The sequence below is a fragment of the Odontesthes bonariensis genome, chromosome 11 (genome assembly GCF_027942865.1).
Source record: "Odontesthes bonariensis isolate fOdoBon6 chromosome 11, fOdoBon6.hap1, whole genome shotgun sequence".
NCBI classification, from domain to species: domain Eukaryota; kingdom Metazoa; phylum Chordata; class Actinopteri; order Atheriniformes; family Atherinopsidae; genus Odontesthes; species Odontesthes bonariensis.
The window spans coordinates 7,574,988-7,597,606 of record NC_134516.1 but is presented as its reverse complement, the minus strand read 5'-3'; the positions used below and the strand labels follow the sequence as shown (position 1 = coordinate 7,597,606).

The window sequence follows — 22,619 nt, the reverse complement described above, 5'->3', positions numbered from 1 at the left end:
GAGCAGCAAAAGGATAATCAGGTGCAGGTTAAAGTCAACAAAAGTTTTTTTTTTTTTTTTATTTAACCCAAAAATAAATTAAATCCAATCAGTAGAAAAAAAGGAAAGAATTCGGCCCATAAAAGAGGTCAAAGTAGCTAAACCTACTCAAACAAACGGACCGAACTAAAGAAGATGAAGGGATGAAACTAACTGAAACCAACAGGTGCTCAGTGTGAATCTCTCATCCGTGAAGAGCACCGGCCTGTCTCCTGGAGTCTCCTTCTGTGGGTTGCAGACACCGCCTCATGCTACCTTTAGGGGTGAGAGCGCTGACAAAAAGCAAACGTGACCAAAACATCAGCCGGAGAGGATGAGAACAGATAAATGCTCTGTGGTCCCCACCTGCAGAACCACTCCTTCATAGTGGTGGTTCTGCTAACTGCCTCTGGGTTCCACCTGCTGCCTGTTCCATCTGCACAGCAGCAGGTGGAACTGCTTCACAGTCAGTGCTGCTTCCTGACTGGAAGGCTGATTTCACAGAGCTGTCACTGATTTGTGTTGTTTAGGTGTGCATGAAGGAAAACTCCCTGTTTTGAAGATCAAAGTGAGAGATGCAAAGATAAATGGTTGGTAAGTGGTAAATGATGAAGAAAAATCAGACCCTCCACATTTTCCTTTCAGATTAAATCTTAATTAAGGTTGTTTTTGTAAGATTCCTCTCTGTCTTGTGATGTTAATATAATGTAAAGTCATCAGCATAGAATATGATAAAGTCATTTAGCTGAATTATCTTTGTGTTAATATTGAAACCAAAGCAGACTTTGTCTTTGTACACATTTAAAAAGTCATTAATTAATCCGTCAAAACAACAGTGGGAGCCGATGGTTGCCTAGAATAAAACCTTCTCAGCTTTCACTGCCTTCTTTCTTCTGCATCTTTTCATCGAACCCCACTTCCTCTTTCAGCCTCTCTGTTTAGGAAACACCTGCTCACACACCCTGAGGCGGTGGGACGGTGAACTCATGGCCTTTTACTCTGAAACCATTCCTTTACAACCACAGAACTTTCTCCAAAGACACCGTGAGCCGCAACTTTTGACCCAGAAGCGAAGTTAAAAGAAGAAAAGGTGGGTTAAATTTAAAGTGGAGTCCGTGCAGGTGGGATGTGGGGTGATGTGAGCGAGGCCGGTGGACTGTGACAGACCGATAAGCTGTCGTATCTCAGGGGTCCCGCCTGTATGTAAAGCAGATGGGGTTCCTGTGTGAGCGTCGGGGATTTGCTCTCAGAAGCAGGAGAAGAAAGCTTCAGTGAATACAGTCACTCATGGGCCTGGTGAGTACAGCTCAAATTTTACACTAATGTCTTCATCTAACCTTTTTATAGGTCAAAAACAACGATGTTAACAGTTAAATGAGTCTTTTTGCTTTGAGTTCATCAGAAAAAAACAAACATCGGGGGCTCCATGTGAGCCACTATGAGCAAAATGTTCTCATGGACAGCATTTTGTGCTCGACTCTTCACAAAAAGCATTGAAAAGAAAAGGCGGCGTCACCGTTTTTCAGTGTAAAATCGGACCTAAAGTTCAACTCAGACTTTTTCTCTCAAATTTCCTGAAAATGACTCTTTTGAGGCTTTCACGTCACACTTTCGCAGAAACTGCCTCGATGTTTGTTTTCTTCATGCTTCATTCCATTTTGAATAGATTCACAATGTTGAACCAGAAGGGATCATTCAAACTGCAGCTCTATGTAGACACGATGCAGCTTCAGATTCCATTGAAGTAAGTGAGAAACTTTAAACTTTAAACTAAATTAAATTTCCGTATCACAAAGTTCAAATGTGGCCACTGGAAGGACATGAAATGTGTCTCCTACCTTCATTCAAGCTGTAAAGTCCTGAATACCACGTATGGATTTGTGACCATGGTAACCACATGTACAGGCACAGAGTGACTAAATATCTGCATATTTACATGATGCATGAAAAACACTGTCATGTAGCCTCACACCTATTGGATGGCTTACCTGGAAAATAACGTCTCTGTCTGGTTCAATTTGAATCTGTTCCACCTGTAAAGTCTTAAAGACGTAGAATAACTTCTGGTTTGCTTCCTCTGGGCTAACAGCCAACAAAGGGGATTCATTTTAGGCGAGGCAGGTTTATTTGTGCAGCACAATTCAACAACAAGGCGATTCAAAGTGCTTTACAGATGCATTAAAACAGTGGAAATAAAAAGCATGATTTTAAATTTTAAACAAAAATGAAAGAAATAAGAACAAAAGATGAAATCAGTAGTTAAAATGTGATTAAGTTTTGAAACTCAAGCTTCATATTTGGAGCTTTATTCAAATTTTAGCTGGAAATTGCTTGTTCATAAGTAAGAAAAAAAACACTATTCTTGATTTACAGTTTTACTCTAATAAGCACAAAGTAACTCTATTTTCTATGTCTTTTCGTGCTAAATGTTACTGAAACTAAATGTTTTTTTGAGCTCTGCTTTTACATATTTACGGGTTTTCTGGACAGATCCCACTTCGCTCTGATTGGTCAGTAAAACAGGCCTGAGCAAACATTCTCTATCAGCTCAGTTTATTTCATAATTTTATTTAAATTGCGATTAATTTTTATTTTTTTTATACGTAGAAAACTACTACTTTGCCAGTAAGGTGATGTGTATCATATAAGAAACAATTAAGCATTGTATTTGACTTGTTACTCATTAAAACAGATCAAAACTACATGAAAAAGGTTTATAATTGGGGGGAAAAGGCAAAAATAATCTGTATATTGATGGCGCTGCTTCTCATTTTACGGCTTCCACGTTTCAAACTATTCAGGTTTTTTGTGGTTGGATGAAAAACTGCCATCTTGCATGAGTGCATGAGTGACTGGATATTTTAGACGGCGGTCACGCTGTTGTTTGCCAGCAACCTGCTGCTTTGTGCAGCTTCAGGTCGGATTCCTCAGCTCCAGAGTGTGGCTGGGCCCTCAGATGTCATTTGATTGTTTTTCTTGCAGAAAAATTCCCATCCCAAGTTGTACCCGGGAGACATCGTGGAATATCCCAGGAACAAATACTTCTCCCACTTTGGGGTGTTCTACGGAGAGAGGGATGGCGTCCCCTACGTCGCTCACCTGACCTGCCGAGGTCGGTGATTTCCTGCCTGAGAGGCAACGAGCTGGTCTCTGACTCAGACCTCAAAGTGCAGAGAGCAGAACAGCCAACAGATTTAAGACTTTATAGAAACGGGTTCAATAGTAACACTGACGGGGTGGATTGTTTTTACGTGTTGGAAAGGTTTTAAGCCTCAGATACTTTCATTTAAAGAGAAACTTTAACACTTAAACTGATTTTTAGAAAAGGAAAATGAAGGTTTTGTTCCTTTAATGTGTCAGAAAATCAGATTTCTAAATCTAGTCCTGTTTTTCTATTGAATCTATCCTAATTATCCTGATGGAGCTGCTTGACATGAACTTCTAGCAAAGGAACAAAAAAAACACAACACAAATAATTACTTTATTTAATGTCCTCTTTCTGTCTGACTTAAGTTAGCTGTGTTGTGTTTATCCTGCACTGGCTGACTTTAATTTTCTGTAACATAAAATGTCTTGATCGTCCAGATTCTGACACCAAGATCCCGCTGTTTGGCCGAGCTCTGAGGTCAGAGATCAAACTGGATCCCCTGGAGCTGCTGGGATCCAAATACAAGGTAACGCAGGCGGTCTTCCTGCAACATTCACCGGGTAACGAGTCCCACTAATCCTTTAAAACCACTCTGTGTCACACCAGGTCAATAACATGCTGGACGACACGCACTCACCCAGAGACTTCCACACGGTGGTGAAACCGGGCATCGATGACATGATGGGCCGCGAGGTCACCTTTGACATCCTGTTTCACAACAGCGAGCACCAGGCGACGCTGTTCAGATACGGAGTGAAGAAGTCCGAGCAGGTGACCTGAGCGAAGCCCGAACACTCGCCTCACCTCAGGCGACACGTGTCTGAAGCCGGTGTGTCTGTGCCTTGCAGATAGACCGAGTCTACGAGCACATCATGCCGGCCTGGAAGAAGCTGTTCAAGGAGAAGAAGCTGTGAGGGCCGTGTTCGGTTTCCACCACCAGAGGGCGCCACCGTCCTGCTGAACAACGACTCCAGAGTTTCGCTGTAAATCCTGAAGTGATTGACTTTAAATCATTTATCCTTTCTCTCTGTTTACAATTCTCTCCTTCTTTTTCTTTTCTTCCATTCTACCTCTTTATCTTTTGCATCATTTCCCTCTTTTCACCTTATTTCCTCTCATCCCTCCTTTAATTTAACCAATTAGTCCTTCCTTCCATTTCCCTATCCCTCCCCCTCCCTTCTTTTCTTCCTATCCTTCCCTTCCTTTCCCTCGGTCCCTGTCATGCCTTCCATTGATATATTTTCCTTCCTTCCATCTTTCTTCGTGTATAGCTTCCTCTTCCCCTTTTTTTACTCTTCCATCCCTCCTTGAATCCTTCCCTCCATCGGCCCATCTCTCCTTTTGACTTTTTCCATCTTCAATTTCTTTCCTTGCTTTCTTCTCATCTATTTGTTTCTCCCTCCTTTTCTTACATCCATGCTTTATTCTTCCATCTTTAATTCTTCTCCTTTCCATCCTTCCTTAATAATCTTTGCCCTTTTTTCCCCAGATTATTCCCTGTTCAACCTTTCCTGCTTTCCACTCATCAGTCCTCATCTCTCTTGATTCTTATTGTAATTGTTGTACTTTTACATATAAATGAGAAGAAATTGAAATATTTGAGAGTAAAGTCACCTTGTAGCAGGAACAGCTGAAAAGTTCCTGTTTAAGGAGATTGTTTTTTTTTCCAGTGAAAAATGTGATCATGATAATTCTGTAATGTGATGAATAATTGTCATGAGATGTTTTTCTTATAAACTTACGCTTGTGGTGTTATTTCTGTTGTTTTTCATTGTTTTTTCCACCTTTGGTATAAAAATCATTTACCCATCATTTCAGAGATTCCCATTTTATTTGATATCAATATAAAATAAAAAGATAAAAACTAGTAATTATAGATTTATTCCAGTGTTAAAACATCACAATCATTAAAATGCTCCCCAGTTAATGTTATTAAAAAGGAGACAGACAGAATGTTACAGAGAAGTGATCTGGAGCTGTTTATCTTCTCTTCTTTCAGGATAAATGGGTTTAATCTCATGATAAGACGAGTGTTGATTAAAGATAAGCGTCACAGTTTCCTCTCAATGATTAAAGCTTCACTCTCGACCTGCACATTATGGTCCTTGTAAATGTATCGTCACACAAACATTTTACAGTCGAGTAACAGGACAGTCATTTTAGTTCAACAGTTACATTATTCAGTTACTTGCATTAAGACTGACAGATTTACTTTATGTTAAAACAAAAAGATTTAGAAATGTTTTTTTTCTCATACTTGTTGCCCCCTTAAGTCTCCTTGCTCCTCCTTCCTTTCTTCCTTTCCTCTCCCCATCCATCCATCCTTTTATCGGTTAGTTTTCTCATCTTTCTGCCTTGATCTCCTCCTTTCTTTCACTGCACTTCCCTCCAACCTTTCTTTTTTTCATCATTTGCATCTGCTTTTGTTCCCTTCCTTACTTTATTCCTTCACTTCTTTCCAAACATACTCCCTGTCCCCCTTCTTCCTTTCAATCTCCCATGATTCTTTAATTCCCTCCCTCCTTACTTCTTAGATTCTCATCTCCTAATTCCCATCTTTCTCGATTCCTTCCCCTTTCTTTGTGATATTCCTCCTTTCTCCCACCATCTATCCCGCCCTCCAACTTCCTCCATTTCCTGGCTGCATCTTCACAGCTTTGGTGCCACAGCAGCACCCCCAGCCTTCCCGTGTGTCTCTTTAAGCCAGGATATCAGGATTTTGTTAGCTTCCGCCGGCTTGTCCATCTGAGTCCAGTGTCCACACTCCTCGATGTGCCCTCTGCTCAGGTTTGGAATCTGCAGTTGACAAGTAACGGATATTCGATCAATTTAAATAACCTGTCACGACTCTCGTGTTTCCCTTGCTGCCGATTTTCTTACCAAGTCCTCCATACCGCGGGACATGACCGGCAGCAGCACGGGGTCTTTGCCTGCCGTCACCATCAGCGCCGGCATCAGAACCTGAAGAGAGACAAAGTCTTTAACCCAGGGTGGGCAGATCGTTTTGTTTTTAAGTGAAGCTATGGCTGTGTTCGAAACCGCCTACTACTCCTACTAACTTTAACTGTTTTTAAGTTCCCGGATGCATACTAGATTCTCCGAAATGTTGGGTATGCATCATGAGGTTACTACTCATACTCAAACTACCCAAGATGCAACGTAACGTGACGTCGCCGATCGTCATTTCCTGTCAAAACGGCAGTTTCAAGCTAGCTACAACGAGGGTAGCTTCACTTCCTGTTTTCAAAACAAAAGCACCAATTGTATGGTAATGGCTTTCCCTATGATAAAAGGCAACGGGTATTTTATTTTGTGAAAATAACAGGAACTGCGTTGCTCACTGCGGCTAGCTTTAGTAGCACCGAATTCGTGGGAACAAAATTGTAAATAGCCGGTATTTTGTCAGGTTTTCAACACGTTGGGGATCTAAACGACTACTTTCTCTCCTGAAAATGTTTCAAATGTTGCTAAAGTTTACAGAGTTTGGAGTTTAAGGGAAATCAGCTTCAGGCCGGCTGATTTCGGCTCGGGCAGGAGCGAAATGCATTGTGGGTAAACACTCTGCATACTGTCTGATCGATGAGTATGAAGTATGTAGTATGCAGAATGTAGTATGCAGTATGTAGTAATACTACATACTGCATAATACAGTAGTATGCAGTATGTAGTATGCAGTATGTAGTATGTAGTATGTAGTATGCAGTATGCAGTATGTAGTATGCAGTATGTAGTATGTAGTATGCAGTATGTAGTATGCAGTATGTAGTATGCAGTATGTAGTATGTAGTATGCAGTATGTAGTATGTAGTATGCAGTATGTAGTATGCAGTATGTTGTATGCAGTATGCAGTATGTAGTATGTAGTATGCAGTATGTAGTATGCAGTATGTTGTATGCAGTATGCAGTATGTTGTATGCAGTATGCAGTATGCAGTATGTAGTATGTAATATGCAGTATGCAGTATGTAGTATGTAATATGCAGTATGTAGTATGTAGTATGTAATATGCAGTATGCAGTAGGCGGTTTCGAACACAGCCTATATGTCTGAGGCGTGTTTAAAGATGTGCATCATCCATCAAAGTCAGTTTGCTGACAGTTTAAAAGTGTTATTTGGTTGGAAATTTTGGAAAAAAAAGTTCAGGATGTAAGCAGCAGCAGCAGCAAAGAGTTTCAACCAGCTGAGTCCGTTACAGTAACAGTTATACATGGGATATAAATAATGACTCATAATTAATAGCCCTTCTCTCTTCCATTTTATGCATTAATTATACTTGGCTGAGTTTAGGCAGCCTGAGTCAACAACTAATGCGGGCCAAACAAAATGGCCGACATGTTCCATATTTGGGCATGACCTTCTTTGCTACAGACATCCACATGTTTTGTACTTAAACCAAAAACCGCTGGTGAACAGTTATTAACAAATGTATTTTTAGAACGAGATAAAAACATTAAAGTGGTACATCCTTATTTTCTCATATTTGATGGATATTACAATATGCTGATGGTAATTTTTAGTTAAAACTGTTTTCAGCAAGAACAAAAAGGTTCAATCAATCAATGCTCATAAAACTGCTTTTTCTTTACAATCTTTAGAGGGCGGAGCCTTTAGACCAGCTCTGTTTTCCCGAAAGTTTGAGTCAAATTAGTTTGCAAAGATATTAATGTGAGTGGAGAATGACTCATGGTTTCAGTGCTTTTGTCTTTTTACAGTGAACTAAAAGCACTCGTACGAACCTTCCCCTTGGGTCGGGAACACATCCACTTCCAGTTCTCATCAGTATTCCGATACCAGTTCAACGGTCCCCTATGGAACCAGACACAAAACGGAAAAAAATGGATTGACCAATTTATTAAATGCTGTTTTATGACCCAGCATTGATTGTACCATAGATATATATGTCTATGGTATTCGATAAGTCAGGAATAGATTTCTTAAAGCTTCTGAGGATGAATTTTAACTCCCCTGCTTGTCTGACCAGAATTCAATTTCTAAAAATAGAAAATTTGACATCATAACAAAAAACAAAAAAACAAAACAACAACAACTCTATAACTGAAAAGATGAAAAAGTTGAAATTGTTAAAAATCATATTTCCTTGGTATCACTGCAATTTAAGTCATCTTAAAATGTTTCTAGACCTTAAACATCATGTTTACTACCGTAAGTGAGTTTAATAAATCTAGAAACTGATTGGTTGCTGGGCAAACAGTCATAAGTGCAACCTTTTACATTTCTAATGGTGCAGTGAGTGAGAAACTAAGTGAACCCCTGATCCAGCAGCTGGTAGCAGCAGTGAGAAACTAAGTGAACCCCTGATCCAGCAGCTGGTAGCAGCAGTGTGTGAAAAACTAAGTGAACCCCTGATCCAGCAGCTGGTAGCAGCAGTGAGAAACTAAGTGAACCCCTGATCCAGCAGCTGGTAGCAGCAGTGAGAAACTAAGTGAACCCCTGATCCAGCAGCTGGTAGCAGCAGTGTGTGAAAAACTAAGTGAACCCCTGATCCAGCAGCTGGTAGCAGCAGTGAGAAACTAAGTGAACCCCTGATCCAGCAGCTGGTAGCAGCAGTGAGTGAGAAACTAAGTGAACCCCTGATCCAGCAGCTGGTAGCAGCAGTGAGTGAGAAACTAAGTGAACCCCTGATCAAGCAGCTGGTAGCAGCAGTGAGAAACTAAGTGAACCCCTGATCCAGCAGCTGGTAGCAGCAGTGAGTCAGAAACTAAGTGAACCCCTGATCCAGCAGCTGGTAGCAGCAGTGTGTGAGAAACTAAGTGAACCCCTGATCCAGCAGCTGGTAGCAGCAGTGTGTGAGAAACTAAGTGAACCCCTGATCCAGCAGCTGGTAGCAGCAGTGAGTGAGAAACTAAGTGAACCCCTGATCCAGCAGCTGGTAGCAACAGTGAGTGAGAAACTAAGTGAACCCCTGATCCAGCAGCTGGTAGCAGCAGTGAGAAACTAAGTGAACCCCTGATCCAGCAGCTGGTAGCAGCAGTGAGAAACTAAGTGAACCCCTGATCCAGCAGCTGGTTTCCTGTGGGACGTTCTCAGTCTCTCTCTGGTTAAAGGAGGCCCACTCTTCTCTCCAGCGCTGCTTCAGCTCACTGAGGTTTGCACATGGGCGTCAGTTTGATTTCAGAGGTGCTGGGGACAATGACCATAAACCTGAGTAAGGTTTGAAAAGTGCTGGGTACAAGCTAGGCCCATTACTTCCGAATTGAGGTTTCATGATAAATAATAGGCATTGCATTCAATGATGCGTATTGACGCGATATTGTCCCCATATTAAAAGTTAAAAGCCATCTGCGCGGTCTTGTTTAGGCCGTCGGAAACATCCTGGGTTGGGACAAACTTAAGAGTAGGCCCTATTCGCATTTCAAAATCCGTATATTAGTACAAGGCACGATTTCGGTTATTGCACAGCCCTTGACACACCAACAAATCTCAGACAAACCTCGACCAAGCAAGAGCGCATCAGGAGACGTAGCCTGGCTACAAACAGCCCTTGCCCTGACAAAGTTTTCAAACATTGCCAGGCTATGAAACAACGGGCAAGAGTGAACGAGCAGCAACCCCTCTGTGAAATAAGTTTTCATTCATTGTCTATCTCGCCTGATATGCATCATAAACACTGACGAATCTTCACCTGCAACACCAGCGACGTCTTTCATCGCTCGTTACCCTGTAACAGACTGCAGACCGCCAGCGCAGTGTGTGGGAGCGCAGCGGATTCAACATAGTTGCTATTCAGCAATGGGGGCTGATCGCAAGCACATTCATACAAGGAGAGCGAAAGCAGAGCGGATCAAATAGTCTTTGGTTAGGAGAATACCATGATATAAAATGATAGTTTTTAGTTTGCAGCTCTGGTTTCTGCACAGCTCTCTGAAGGTCCCACCACAGCATCTCAGGCAGGCTGAGGTCTGGACTCTGACTGGACCGTTGAACACCTTGATTCTTCTCTTCTTCACACATTCTGCTGCAGATCTGCTGCTGTGTTTGGGATCTTTGTCCTGTTGATGAGCCAGTTTCAGCCCAGCTTCAGCTGTCGGACAGACGGCCTCACATCTGACTCTAGAACACTTTGGTATCCAGAGGAGTTCATGGTGGACTCAATGACTGCGAGGTGCCCAGGTCCTGTGGCTGCAGAACCAGCCCAGATCATCAGCCCTCCACCACCGTGCTTGACAGCTGGTGTGAGGTGTTTGTACTGATATGCTGTGTTTGGTTTCCTCCAAACGTGCTGCTGTGCATTCTGAGCAAACATCTCCACTTTGGTCTGGTCTGTCCAAAGGACATTGTTCCAGAAGTCTTGTGGTTTGTTCAGATGCAGCTTTGCAAATCTAAGCTGTGCTGCCATGTTCTTTTTAGAGAGAAGAGGCTTTCTCCTGCAGCCCTTCCACACAAGCCATACCTGTTCAGTCTGTTTCTAACTGTGCTGCCATGACCTTTAACCTTTAACATGCTGACTGAGGCCTGCAGAGTCTGAGATGTAGCTCTTGGGTTTCTGACCTTGGGGTGACCTTTAACCTTTAACATGCTGACTGAGGCCTGCAGAGTCTGAGATGTAGCTCTTTGGTTTCTGACCTTGGGGTGACCTTTAACCTTTAACATGCTAAGTGAGGCCTGCAGAGTCTGAGATGTAGCTCTTGGGTTTCTGACCTTGGGGTGACCTTTAACCTTTAACATGCTGACTGAGGCCTGCAGAGTCTGAGATGTAGCTCTTGGGTTTCTGACCTTGGGGTGACCTTTAACCTTTAACATGCTGACTGAGGCCTGCAGAGTCTGAGATGTAGCTCTTGGGTTTCTGACCTTGGGGTGACCTTTAACCTTTAACATGCTAACTGAGGCCTGCAGAGTCTGAGATGTAGCTCTTGGGTTTCTGACCTTGGGGTGACCTTTAACCTTTAACATGCTAACTGAGGCCCAGAGAGTCTGAGATGTAGCTCTTGGGGTGAACTTGAACCCTTCTCTAAGATCATTGCTGATGTCTTTCCTCCTTGGCATTGTTGACACACACCTGAAAGCTCCAGACCAGCAGAACTTCTGCTTTTATAAAGCTGTAGGCCAACTTATGTCATGTTTTCTGCTTCTTTAAATATCGGTGATTAAATCAATAAATCTGCTGTACCTGAAACCGCTCTCTTTGAACTGGTTCACGTAGTATTTCAGGTCGGCCTCCGTCAGCATGGAGCTCCGGGGGATCTGGTCCGGCAGACCCACAAACAGGCCGCCTGTGATGCAGCACATCCATAAAGTGGATTACAGAGCTGACAAAACAAGGAGAGCTTACATCAGGAAGCTGGAAATCTCACCTCGAGCGCAGACTCCCTTAGTGCTGAGTGCAGGACGACTTTCCTGAAGAAAAGATATTTTTATCACCTGAATGTATCCATCAGCACAGACCCAGTACTGCATGCCATGTTTGTGCGTCTAACTCACTGCTTCACTGCTGCTGGAAAAGAAAATCTTGAATGATCTCTCTAAATCCTTCTCCAGCTCGGCCTCTGCTACACCCTGCAACACACAAACAAGGGAAGACCGTGTAAATGCACGAATTAAAAATGTGATAAAGATCCCAAAGTGCTGGAGAAAGGCAGGGGAGTTGAGAGATTAACAGCTCAATCATACGGAAACCCTCTTTTTTTGATGGTTTTCTCCAGATAACGAGTTAATTTACCGAAGGTTTTCGAGGCCACTTTTTCTCCCCAGTCCGCCCCTGTTTATATGTGTTTATATGTATTTCTGGCAAAGGTTTTTACCCATTTTTACTCCCTTTCATTGAAAACTGAATAAAGTCGCCTATGAATCAAACACGTTTGTGAAAAAGCACAAAGCAAATCCCGCTGGTGTGACGAGCATTTCGTTTTCTCGAGATAACGAGTTATTTGTCTCGTTTTCTCGAGATAACGATAACGGCACCTCTCGTGCGTCATTCGGTAACCATAGAGACGGCCTGGTCCCCTCAGCTGGTCACTGATGAAGTCGACTGTATCAGCAGGATCACTGAGGTCACTTAGATCAGGGGTCCCCAACTTTTTTGGCCTGAGTACCCCTCACACATACAACGCGTGCGATGATTCTCCAAAAGTAGAGCAACACAGTGGTTATTACATGAAAATCATTTTATTTAATATCCTTAACTTGAACATAAAATTCTCAGGCTTTCTCTCTTTTTTTTTAACCTCAGTTGAATTCAACATAAGAATAAAAAACATTTTCTTGAAATATAAATAATTAACCAAAATAGTATACATACTAAATCAAAATAATCTTCCTTTGTGATCCAACTTAAACATGTAACCTTTCTCTTTTTTTTTTAAATATTTTAAAAAATATTTAAATGTTTTTTTAAACATTAAAATAAATAAAAAAAATCTCCCCGCGCCGCGTACCCCCGGTTGGGAAACACTGACTTAGATTATTTAAGCCGTCTCCTTAAATGACGCGGGCTGATATGAAAGTTTTCTCTACAAGACAAACAAATTGCAAACACATAAAACACATATAAACAGGGGCGGACGGGGGAGAAAAAGTGGCCTCGAAAACCATCTGTAAATTAACTCGTTATCTCGAGAAAACCATCAAAAAAAAGTTTATACGCACCACGTCCGCTCTGGGCTTCCGTACAATCCCTTAACCAGTTGAATGACTGTTTTGACCCAACATCCAAAGGAGGAAAAGCGTTATTATGTTGCAGTGTTCAGTCCAAAAGTCAAGCATCTTATCATGATGAGACTGATAATTCTTTCACCCAGTCAGCAGCACGACTGTATAACTTTGGCATGAATTCTTCTAACCCAAGCAGCTATCTGGAGTTCCAAAGTTTAACATAATAAACACTTACAGGATCCAAGAAAAAAAAAAAAGCACCAAAAGTGTGTTCAGGCGGGTAAGTTCAGTAACCCTAACCCGGGTAAGATGTGGTTGAAAAACTTTAAATTCTTCTTCTTTAAATGACTCCAATGGTTATGTTATCAGGTGAGACTTTGGGGATTTTATTAGAGCCGGGAAATACTTTAAGTGACGGCGAGTTAACACGTTATTCAAACTCTTTTCAGACGTCTTTTTCCAGTTTTAGGAAGCCCAGATCTGTACACTTTCAGTCAGAGTTTCTTATACCTTTGCCTATTCTAGGAAATACCCAACAGCCTGCAGCAGCTGCCTGTGATGGCCTGGATGAGGCATCATCCTCATATTCAGAGTGATAAATGAAGCTGCAACTTACTGGTTTTTGGAAGTAGATCTGGTAGTCAAAGATGGGAATATCCTTCATTTTCTTTCCGGGAGAAGCTGAAGGATCCACTGGGAACAGGGGAGTGTTCAGAGATGCTACGGCACTTCGCACCAATGAAAAAAAAACACGATTTACTTTGGCATAAAGCACCCAGGACAGGTCACAGAGTCCGGCTTAATGTGTGTGTGCGTATTCACCGGACTCTCTCGGGATAATACTGGGCCATGGTCCACACCAGAGCGCCGCCCCAGTCGTGACCCACCAGGGTGACCTGTGGTATCCCCTGGGAAGAGGATGCAGACCAGTCGGGTAAGATGAACACTGCGGAATAACGTGTGTCGAGTTCTCACCATTTTGTCCAAGAATGTCATTAAATCCTGCAAGTAGAGAAAATATAATCAAATCTATGTCAACATATTGAAATAAGACGCTATAAAAAAATATTATAATGCGATGGCGAGTTCAAACCTTGCAAAGCTGCTCCTGAGAATATTCTTCTATGTCTGTGAGGGGACAGATCACATGTGTTTGAGACAATACGGTGAGAACACAGTTCAGAGATGCAAAGCAAAAACAGCAACTGGTCATCACTAACCGGGCGGCGCCGTGGACTCTCCGTATCCCTTCATGTCTAAAGCCAACACCCTGAACCCTGCTGCAGCCAAGGCTGGGATCTTTCAGAGATCAGGGAGGTAAGAAAACACTCAACAACATGCTTCTTTTGTTCAAGTTCTGAGGCTTCAGCCAAAGCAGACGGCTCACCTGGTACCTCCAGGAGTACCAGCTCTCTGGGAAGCCGTGGCACATCAAGACTGGTGGGCCGCAGCCCATTTCAACATAGTGAGTCCTCACTCCGGGCTGAGACACAAAGATAACATTATTTCACCTGTATTCTCATGTTAAAATGAGCCGCCGACACTGATGCAGATCATTACTCTGATGGTGACGTATCCGTGAGACACTTGGTCGGGGCGGCAGGATGCCGGAGGACTCTCTGCTCCAACAGACTGAGAAATAAAAAGGTGAACGTTAGCAGCCGTTTCCACACTGGCAAAAATCTAAATCTTACCAAGTATATTTGTCTCATTGAGTATCTCATTACACTTAATATAAGACACAACTGCCTAACAAGTACTATTTCAGCCAGATATAGGGACTTGTTTTAATGCAATACATCTTGAATATCTTGTTGAGTGAAAAAGTCTTGAAAACAAATTGTTTTGAGTCATATTTCACATGAAACAAGCTTTTGTTTTTCATTTGAAGAGGTTTTTAAGCTAATTTGAAGATCACTTTTAACTCAAAAGTCCTAAATATCACATCTTATTTCAAGAAATCTTGAATCTTGACTTATTTCAAGCAAAAACGTCTTGTATTTGTTGTTTTTTTACTTATTTTTGGAGGGGCATTTTTTCCAGTGCACTGGAAAAAATCTAAATTTTACCAAGTATATTTGTCTCATTGAGTATCTCATTACACTTAATATCAGACACAACTGCCTAACAGGTACTATTTCAGCCAGATATAGGGACTTGTTTGAAGAAAATACATCTGGAATATCTTGTTAAATGAAAAAGTCTTGAAAACATCTTGTTTTGAGTCATATTTCACATGAAACAAGCTTTTTTTGACATTTGAAGAGGTTTTTAAGCTGATTTCCAGATCACTTTTAACTCAAAAGTCCTAAATATCACATTTTATTTCAAGAAATCTTGACAAGCCGATTTTCACTAGTTCCATTGGCAGATTTTTTGCTTATTTCAAGCAAAAACTTCTTGTATTTGTTGTTTTTTTACTTATTTTTGGAGGGGCATTTTTTCCAGTGTACATTAGCCTCATTATTTACAGACATCACTTAAATTAAGCCTTCGTCCCCTTTTTGTTTTACAGTCAAACTGCAGGAAAAAGAAAAAAAACTTGCTGCACAAGAAAAGCAAACTAAGGAATAATTGGGACTATTTGCTCTACGGCAGACTGGTTTGTACCGGAACTCCAGTGAAACTGGACAGTTTCTCCAGAGCGACGTCCAGATTTTCCACCAGGATGGCCCTCATTCCTGCTCCCTCTGCCGCCTTCACACTCTCCTCATCCACATCCATCCACAGAGCCTGAGAGACGACCAAGATTAAGTCAGGTTTCCCACCGAAAAACTGATTTTTCTCTCACACAGGAGTGTCCTCCACCTGTTTTGATGTCACTCCCAGCTGCCGCAGAGCAGACGTGAACATGGCGGGATCGGGGACGCTGTGACCTGAATGGCAGGACTGGAGGACCAGGTTAAAATGGCCACCGAGCAGACAGAGAAGATGGGCTGCGCCGTCTCCTTCTGCGCTGTCATCCAGCCAGTGGTTGGCCAGCACGGCTGTCAGCACTCCTACAGAGTTTACCGTAAAAGCACAGCCATGGATCAGTCCCCTCGCCTGTCAGTAAAATTGCATTTTAAAGAACTGATGTTGTGCATTTTTATAAAATGAATATTTATCTTGTGGAGAGGCAGTTACAACAAGAGCTTCGTATGCTTGAATGTTCCAAAAACATCACTTTTCTCATCTCTGCAGTCACTGTGCAGGAAACCTACAAAGATGTGTTTACTGGTGACGTCTTTAAGTAACTCGACTAAAGGCTGGAATACAAATGAGGCAGTTTGTAAGGAGTGTAAACGCCCTTTCATCTGGACTGTAACTTTGGTTCACTCAAAGGGCAACAACACACTGAAGGAAAGGAAACAGCTCAGCAATAATCAGCAGTTTAACGGCTGTGGAAGGACAACATGAAAGGTCTGGAAATCTTAAAGCATTTCTGTAGATATAGTATTATAGTATACCACTGCAACGCAGACTGGCTGTTGTCTTTAGTACTGTGTCTTGAGCCTCCATCATAGCCTTTCTGAGCTCCTCCACCAAGCCTCTGACTGACCAGTCAGATGGAAGAGTCACACCTCTGGCCTTGGCCTCCTTCACGCACTCGGCCTCCAACGCTGGGAGCATCTGCACACACAAACACCTCCGCTCCTTTAATAACAGCACGCACAGAAATGAGACGAAACAGCAGGAGGCTGAACCCACCTGAGTAAAAGTGATGACTCCCCTCTCCGCCTGCATCATGGCACCGTCCTTTTGGGTCACCAAACTGGACAGAAAACCCCTGACAACCAGAGCAGAGAATAAACTTCAGCGGGACAAACAATATGTGACACCAACAGGATAAAGCCATGTTAAAACTGGCTTTGTTAACTTGAGATTTCTCTGGCTTGTTCTTGAGAAACTTCCACATTGTGTATCATCTGTTTTGTGCCTTAGTTAGCTTCACTTCCCCTTTTTTTTAAATATATAATTTTTTTTTTTAATCAGAAAGTCATCTGGAAATTCCGTTGCAGCTTCCTGCTTTTGGAGGAGCTCAGCTAACTGAAGCTAATTAGCAGCAAGATGCCTCCCTTTTCCACTGACGATTACCACAAGCTACTCCAGAAGATAGCAATACTGGAAACAAAAATTAATCGGCTTGAAGTGAACGTGGAGATAAATGGAAAATATGGGAATGAAACTACTCTGCCAGTATCCCAAAACACTGAAAGGGAGCAGGCTAACAGGAAGCTAACCGGCACCACCGAGACACGGCAGGAGCCTGGTGTAAATGAAAAATATTCAATCAGTCCTCCCTGGAACTCCCTTGGTGCTAAGCCAAAACACTACAAATCGCCTCCCTCAGATGTGGCAAGACGGTTATCAGGCAGAACCCAACACCTGGAGACCCACAATGACTCCGAGCGGCCTGCACTATCACACAGGAATGTCTCTACCCCGATACCGAAGAAAAAGCAACGATGGACCGAGACCACCACCAAAACCAGGAGCAAATGGCCACAAGACACAGGAATTCTGCTAGAGAACAGATTTGCTCCACTTTCTCAAAATCCTGACTCTCCAAAAGAACGCTCATCTCCCAAAACCGGAGAAAGGTATGAGGCTAAATTATATGCTAAAAGGCCACAGAAAGAGCTAACCACTGGGCCTCAAACTCTGATAGTGGGTGACGGAGCTGTGAATGAGATAAAACGTTTTTGCAGCAAGAAAAAGACCAAAATACTCTGTTTTAGTAACGACATGGTGTCTGATATCTCAAAGAAGATCCTGGACATTGTTGCTGAGCATCCGACACTGAAATCTCTCATCATACACACAGGAGCCCTTGATGTTGTGAAGCAACAATCGGAGGTATTAAAACAAGACTTTATGGACCTGGTAAACAAAGTTCGATGCACCAGTACAGAGGTGTTTTTCAGTGGACCTCTACCAACAGTTTGGAAAGGAGACGAGAGATTCAGCAGACTGATGATGCTAAACAGATGGCTCAAAGACGTGTGTGCTGCTCATTCAACGAACTTTATTGACAATTTCAACATCTTTTGGGGACGCAGGCATGGGCGTCAGTTTGATTTCAGAAGTGCTGGGGACAATTACCATAAACCTGAGTAAGGTTTGAAAAGTGCTGGGTACAAGCTAGGCCCATTACTTCCGAATTGAGGTTTCATGATAAATAATAGGCATTGCATTAGATGATGCGTATTGACGCGATGTTGTCCCCATATTAAAAGTTAAAAGCCATCTGCGCGGTCTTGTTTAGGCCGTCGGAAACATCCTGGGTTGGGACAAACTTAAGAGTAGGCCCTATTCGTATTTCAAAATCCGCATTTTAGTACAAGGCACGATTTTGGTTATTGCACAGCCCTTGACACAAATCTCAGACAAACCTCGACCAAGCAAGAGCGCATCAGGAGAACTCTGGTGGCAATTTTGTACCCTTACACTGAAGTAGCCTAACACAGACTGTCTATTGTACCCCAGCATGTACAAAAAAAAAGGTACATATATGTACCTTTTACCACTTGAGTACATATATGTACCTTTAGGTCCAATAATTAACCCTAGGGGGTACATTAGTTTAGATTGTAGCCCAATTCACACTGAGGAAGAACCCACGTTTAATTTGCGAATTTAGCGTGTCTGCTGTTCCTTTCACACTGACGATCCGGGCTGGGGTGTCAACTCGATTCGCCATTCGACCCACGTCGGACCCTAATCTTTTTGCCGAGCCGAATTTGATGTGAAAGCAATTGGCGCGGGATGGACGTGGGCGTGGCGTGACGTGAGGAGTTTAAAAGACAGAATGGACTTGTGCTCTTGCCATCTTCCACACTCTTCTTGCAGACACATGAGTGTTCAGAGCCATGACAGCTAAACGTCTTCTTCAATTGCGTCCATGGGCGTCAGTTTGATTTCAGAGGTGCTTGGGGACAATTACCATAAACCTGAGTAAGGTTTGAAAAGTGCTGGGTACAAGCTAGGCCCCTTACTTCCGAATTGAGGTTTCATGATAAATAATAGGCATTGCATTCAATGATGCGTATTGACGCGATATTGTCCCCATATTAAAAGTTAAAAGCCATCTGCGCGGTCTTGTTTAGGCCGTCGGAAACATCCTGGGTTGGGACAAACTTAAGAGTAGGCCCTATTCGTATTTCAAAATCCGCATTTTAGTACAAGGCACGATTTCGGTTATTGCACAGCCCTTGACACACCAACAAATCTCAGACAAACCTCGACCAAGCAAGAGCGCATCAGGAGACCTCTGGTGGCAATTTTGTACCCTTACACTGAAGTAGCCTAACACAGACTGTCTATTGTACCCCAGCATGTACAAAAAAAAAGGTACATATAGGTACCTTTTACCACTTGAGTACATATATGTACCTTTAGGTCCAATAATTAACCCTAGGGGGTACATTAGTTTAGAATGTAGCCCATTTCACACTGAGGAAGAACCCGCGTTTAATTCGCGAATTTAGCGTGTCTGCTGTTCCTTTCACACTGACGATCCGGGCTGGCGTGTCAACTCGATTCGCCATTCGACCCACGTCGGACCCTAGTCTTTTTGCCGAGCCGAGTTTGATGTGAAAGCAATTGACGCGGGGTGGGCGTGGCATGACGTGAGCCATCTTCCACACTCTTCTTGCAGACACATGTGTGTTCAGAGCCATGACAGCTAAACGTCTTCTTCGACTGCGTCCATGGGCGTCAGTTTGATTTCAGAGGTGCTGGGGACAATGACCATAAACCTGAGTAAGGTTTGAAAAGTGCTGGGTACAAGCTAGGCCCATTACTTCCGAATTGAGGTTTCATGATAAATAATAGGCATTGCATTAGATGATGCGTATTGACGCAATATTGTCCCCATATTAAAAGTTAAAAGCCATCTGCGCGGTCTTGTTTAGGCCGTCAGAAACATCCTGGGTTGGGACAAACTTAAGAGTAGGCCCTATTCGTATTTCAAAATCCGCATTTTAGTACAAGGCACGATTTTGGTTATTGCACAGCCCTTGACACAAATCTCAGACAAACCTCGACCAAGCAAGAGCGCATCAGGAGACGTAGCCTGGCTACAAACAGCCCTTGCCCTGACAAAGTTTTCAAACATTGCCAGGCTATGAAACAACGGGCAAGAGTGAACGAGCAGCAACCCCTCTGTGAAATAAGTTTTCATTCATTGTCTATCTCGCCTGATATGCATCATAAACACTGACGAATCTTCACCTGCAACACCAGCGACGTCTTTCATCGCTCGTTACCCTGTAACAGACTGCAGACCGCCAGCGCAGTGTGTGGGAGCGCAGCGGATTCAACATAGTTGCTATTCAGCAATGGGGGCTGATCGCAAGCGCATTCATACAAGGAGAGCGAAAGCAGGGCGGATCAAATAGTCTTTGGTTAGGAGAATGCCATGATATAAAATTATAGTTTTTAGGAAAGCAGAGTAGTCTGTTACATGCATGATGCACAGCTCACCAATTCAGCTTCTGCACCAAAAGCGGCGTTTGCACTTTCTCTACTTTTTTAAAGTGGTGGGGACAAATCTGCTCATCAGACAAAGTGCCGGGGACACGTCCCCACCGTCCCCGGCGGAAATGACGCGCCTGGACGCAGGCCCCTCTTTAAGGCAGATGGATTTCACCTTAACAAGTCAGGAGTTCAGTTGCTAAGCTCCAACATTTTTTACTCTCTGCGTCACACACGAGCAGCCTCTATCAAGGACGAGACAGGACAAAATGATCCAAAACAACAGATAGGACAATGCTCTGGTGAGGGCGCTGGGACAAGGACTGACCATGGAGGACAGCGGATCCAGAAAGAACCTGCAACGTCATCATCCTCACCCCAAGAAGAGGAGTCTCCCCCAGCCCCAGTAATTTTAACTGTGTTTTAATTTTTTTTCGATTTTTTTTATTCTCTTTAAATTGCTTGTTTTATGCTGCTTAATGCTGTTCTTTTAAACGCCTTGTCTTTATGTACTGTTTGGAGTTGCCTGTGGTATGAAATGCGCTGTATAAATAAAGATCCCTGGCCTTGCTATGCCTTTTATTTTGTAAGGCCTGTGTCCTCGTTTCACCCCAGGTTTCTGTTATAAACTGTTACACACCTGCATTAGTCATCTCTTCCCGCCAGGAACCTGTATCATAAAGCAGGTTATTTGGGTTATCTGGCTCATCAAACCCCCCAACAGTGAAAACCTGGCTTAATGGTGAGATAGAGCGGATTATCAGCCTAGTAATTCAGCCCAGGTTTTCTGACACACAACGTGCGTTCAGTTTTTTTCTTGCACGTTATCACTAGCAACAGTTCTATTCATCACTGTATTCTCTATGAAAATATTGGGTGAACATCTAAAACAAGGGAGGGATTGGCAGGGAGTGATCTTTATCTATTTCTAAACAATATTTCAATATTTCACTTCCTTTAATAAAACGGCGCCACATTCATCATTTGACTTTTTGCTCCCATGTTTGGTTTTGGTTCTAAATTCCCAGCTGCAGACAGAATGGTTTCCAACATATAGCAAAATTTAACTTCAAGCCATGATTACAGAAAGCCTTCTTTCTTAATGGTAACTTTCTATAGTATCCACAGTGTTTGACTGCACTCTAAAATGAATTAAATGCGTGATAAAGAAACGCGACAAACTTTAACCACAGAGCAGAACCAGCCCAATTTATTCTTCCTAAAAATAAGTCCAATGTTAAATAACTACACATGTAAACCTTTAACTTTGACCTCAAGAGTTTACCACATCCACAAGAACACAAAACACGGTCAACAATTGCTTATATAACGAAACGTGGTTGATAAAGTCCAGCGTTGAGTTTGCCATTTAAATACAAGCTTATTATTCAACACATTCAAAAGTACAATATGTATAAAATAATGTCCACACATTTTGTCATGTAGCTGCAGGCCTACTTATTATTAAACCCCAAAAGTTTAAGCCGTGGAAATGAATCAAAACACGAGTTACATGTTCATGCTTCGCACGAAGCCCTGATATTCAAATAGTGTAAAAAATGATAACTTTTCACATCTTTACATGCATTTTTTTTCCGTGCGTCCCACGCGTAACGCTGCTCACCAAACAGCGCATGTGTTACAGACGGGCTGGCCAACAGTTGCCTCTCACCCCGGCAGCTTGTGCAGCTCCTCCAGCTTGTGGGAAACGGCATTAAGTCTTGTAGGGACAACAACTCCCCAGAAGTTGAACAAAACGGCCTTTTTCTCCGCCATCCTCTCCGACCCTGACACACTATCTCAATGTTTTTCCCCTGACAACAGTCTGGATTGTCTCTGCTGCTCAGTGCAGGCGGTCGGTCTCCCTCCAGTATAAACTCACCCAGAAGGTCCGCCCACTTATTATGCAATAGCACGTGTGACCCAGAATAAAACGCAGTTTTACCTTTCACACACAGAACTGTTACCCATTTATTTTGGCACACTGCCCTATGGTCCAAAGACTGTGGAGTGATATCTTTAGTAATAACTTCATCGCTAACAACATTGATAATGAGTTTAATTTATCTTGGAGGAGTGTATTGTTTGGGCTCCCTGACATTAACTAAACCAAAAAAAAAGCCGACATAACTTTTTATTATCAACCTCATCATTTTAATGGCAAAATTTCAAGTCCATAATTGTAAATTTATGAAAAAACAACATATTTTCTTGCCTTTCTGGGTGAGCTCAGGCTCAGTCATGACCCCATTAAATACTCAAACAACCAGAAAGCAATTAAGACTGTTGATATCTGTGAACACTTGAATATTTTATTGTGACCTCTTTTATCCCCTGGTGTATAATATTGAAATGTTTCATGTGCAATGTAAAAAAAAAAAAAAAC

The 22,619-nt window shown here is 42.5% G+C and overlaps 2 protein-coding genes across 2 annotated transcripts; one reads left to right on the top strand and one right to left on the bottom strand.

The window, feature by feature from the left end:
• The first annotated feature begins 1,230 nt into the window (after positions 1-1,230).
• plaat1l (phospholipase A and acyltransferase 1-like) lies at positions 1,231-4,921 on the top strand. Its single transcript, XM_075477099.1, has 5 exons — positions 1,231-1,314; positions 3,001-3,130; positions 3,604-3,692; positions 3,773-3,937; positions 4,015-4,921. Exons 1-5 carry the CDS (start codon positions 1,306-1,308, stop codon positions 4,078-4,080), a joined length of 459 nt encoding a protein of 152 aa, XP_075333214.1. The 5' UTR covers positions 1,231-1,305; the 3' UTR covers positions 4,081-4,921.
• A 57-nt stretch (positions 4,922-4,978) lies between these two features.
• Positions 4,979-22,096, bottom strand: ephx2 (epoxide hydrolase 2, cytoplasmic). The gene is made up of 18 exons (XM_075477392.1): positions 21,906-22,096; positions 16,466-16,544; positions 16,225-16,387; positions 15,584-15,774; positions 15,386-15,508; positions 14,336-14,407; positions 14,163-14,258; positions 13,996-14,074; positions 13,869-13,903; positions 13,751-13,777; positions 13,598-13,683; positions 13,392-13,503; positions 11,606-11,680; positions 11,479-11,521; positions 11,295-11,397; positions 7,903-7,972; positions 6,047-6,127; positions 4,979-5,962 (listed from the first exon to the last, which is right to left on the bottom strand). Exons 1-18 carry the CDS (start codon positions 22,007-22,009, stop codon positions 5,816-5,818), a joined length of 1,686 nt encoding a protein of 561 aa, XP_075333507.1. The 5' UTR covers positions 22,010-22,096; the 3' UTR covers positions 4,979-5,815.
• Between the last annotated feature and the right edge of the window lie 523 nt (positions 22,097-22,619).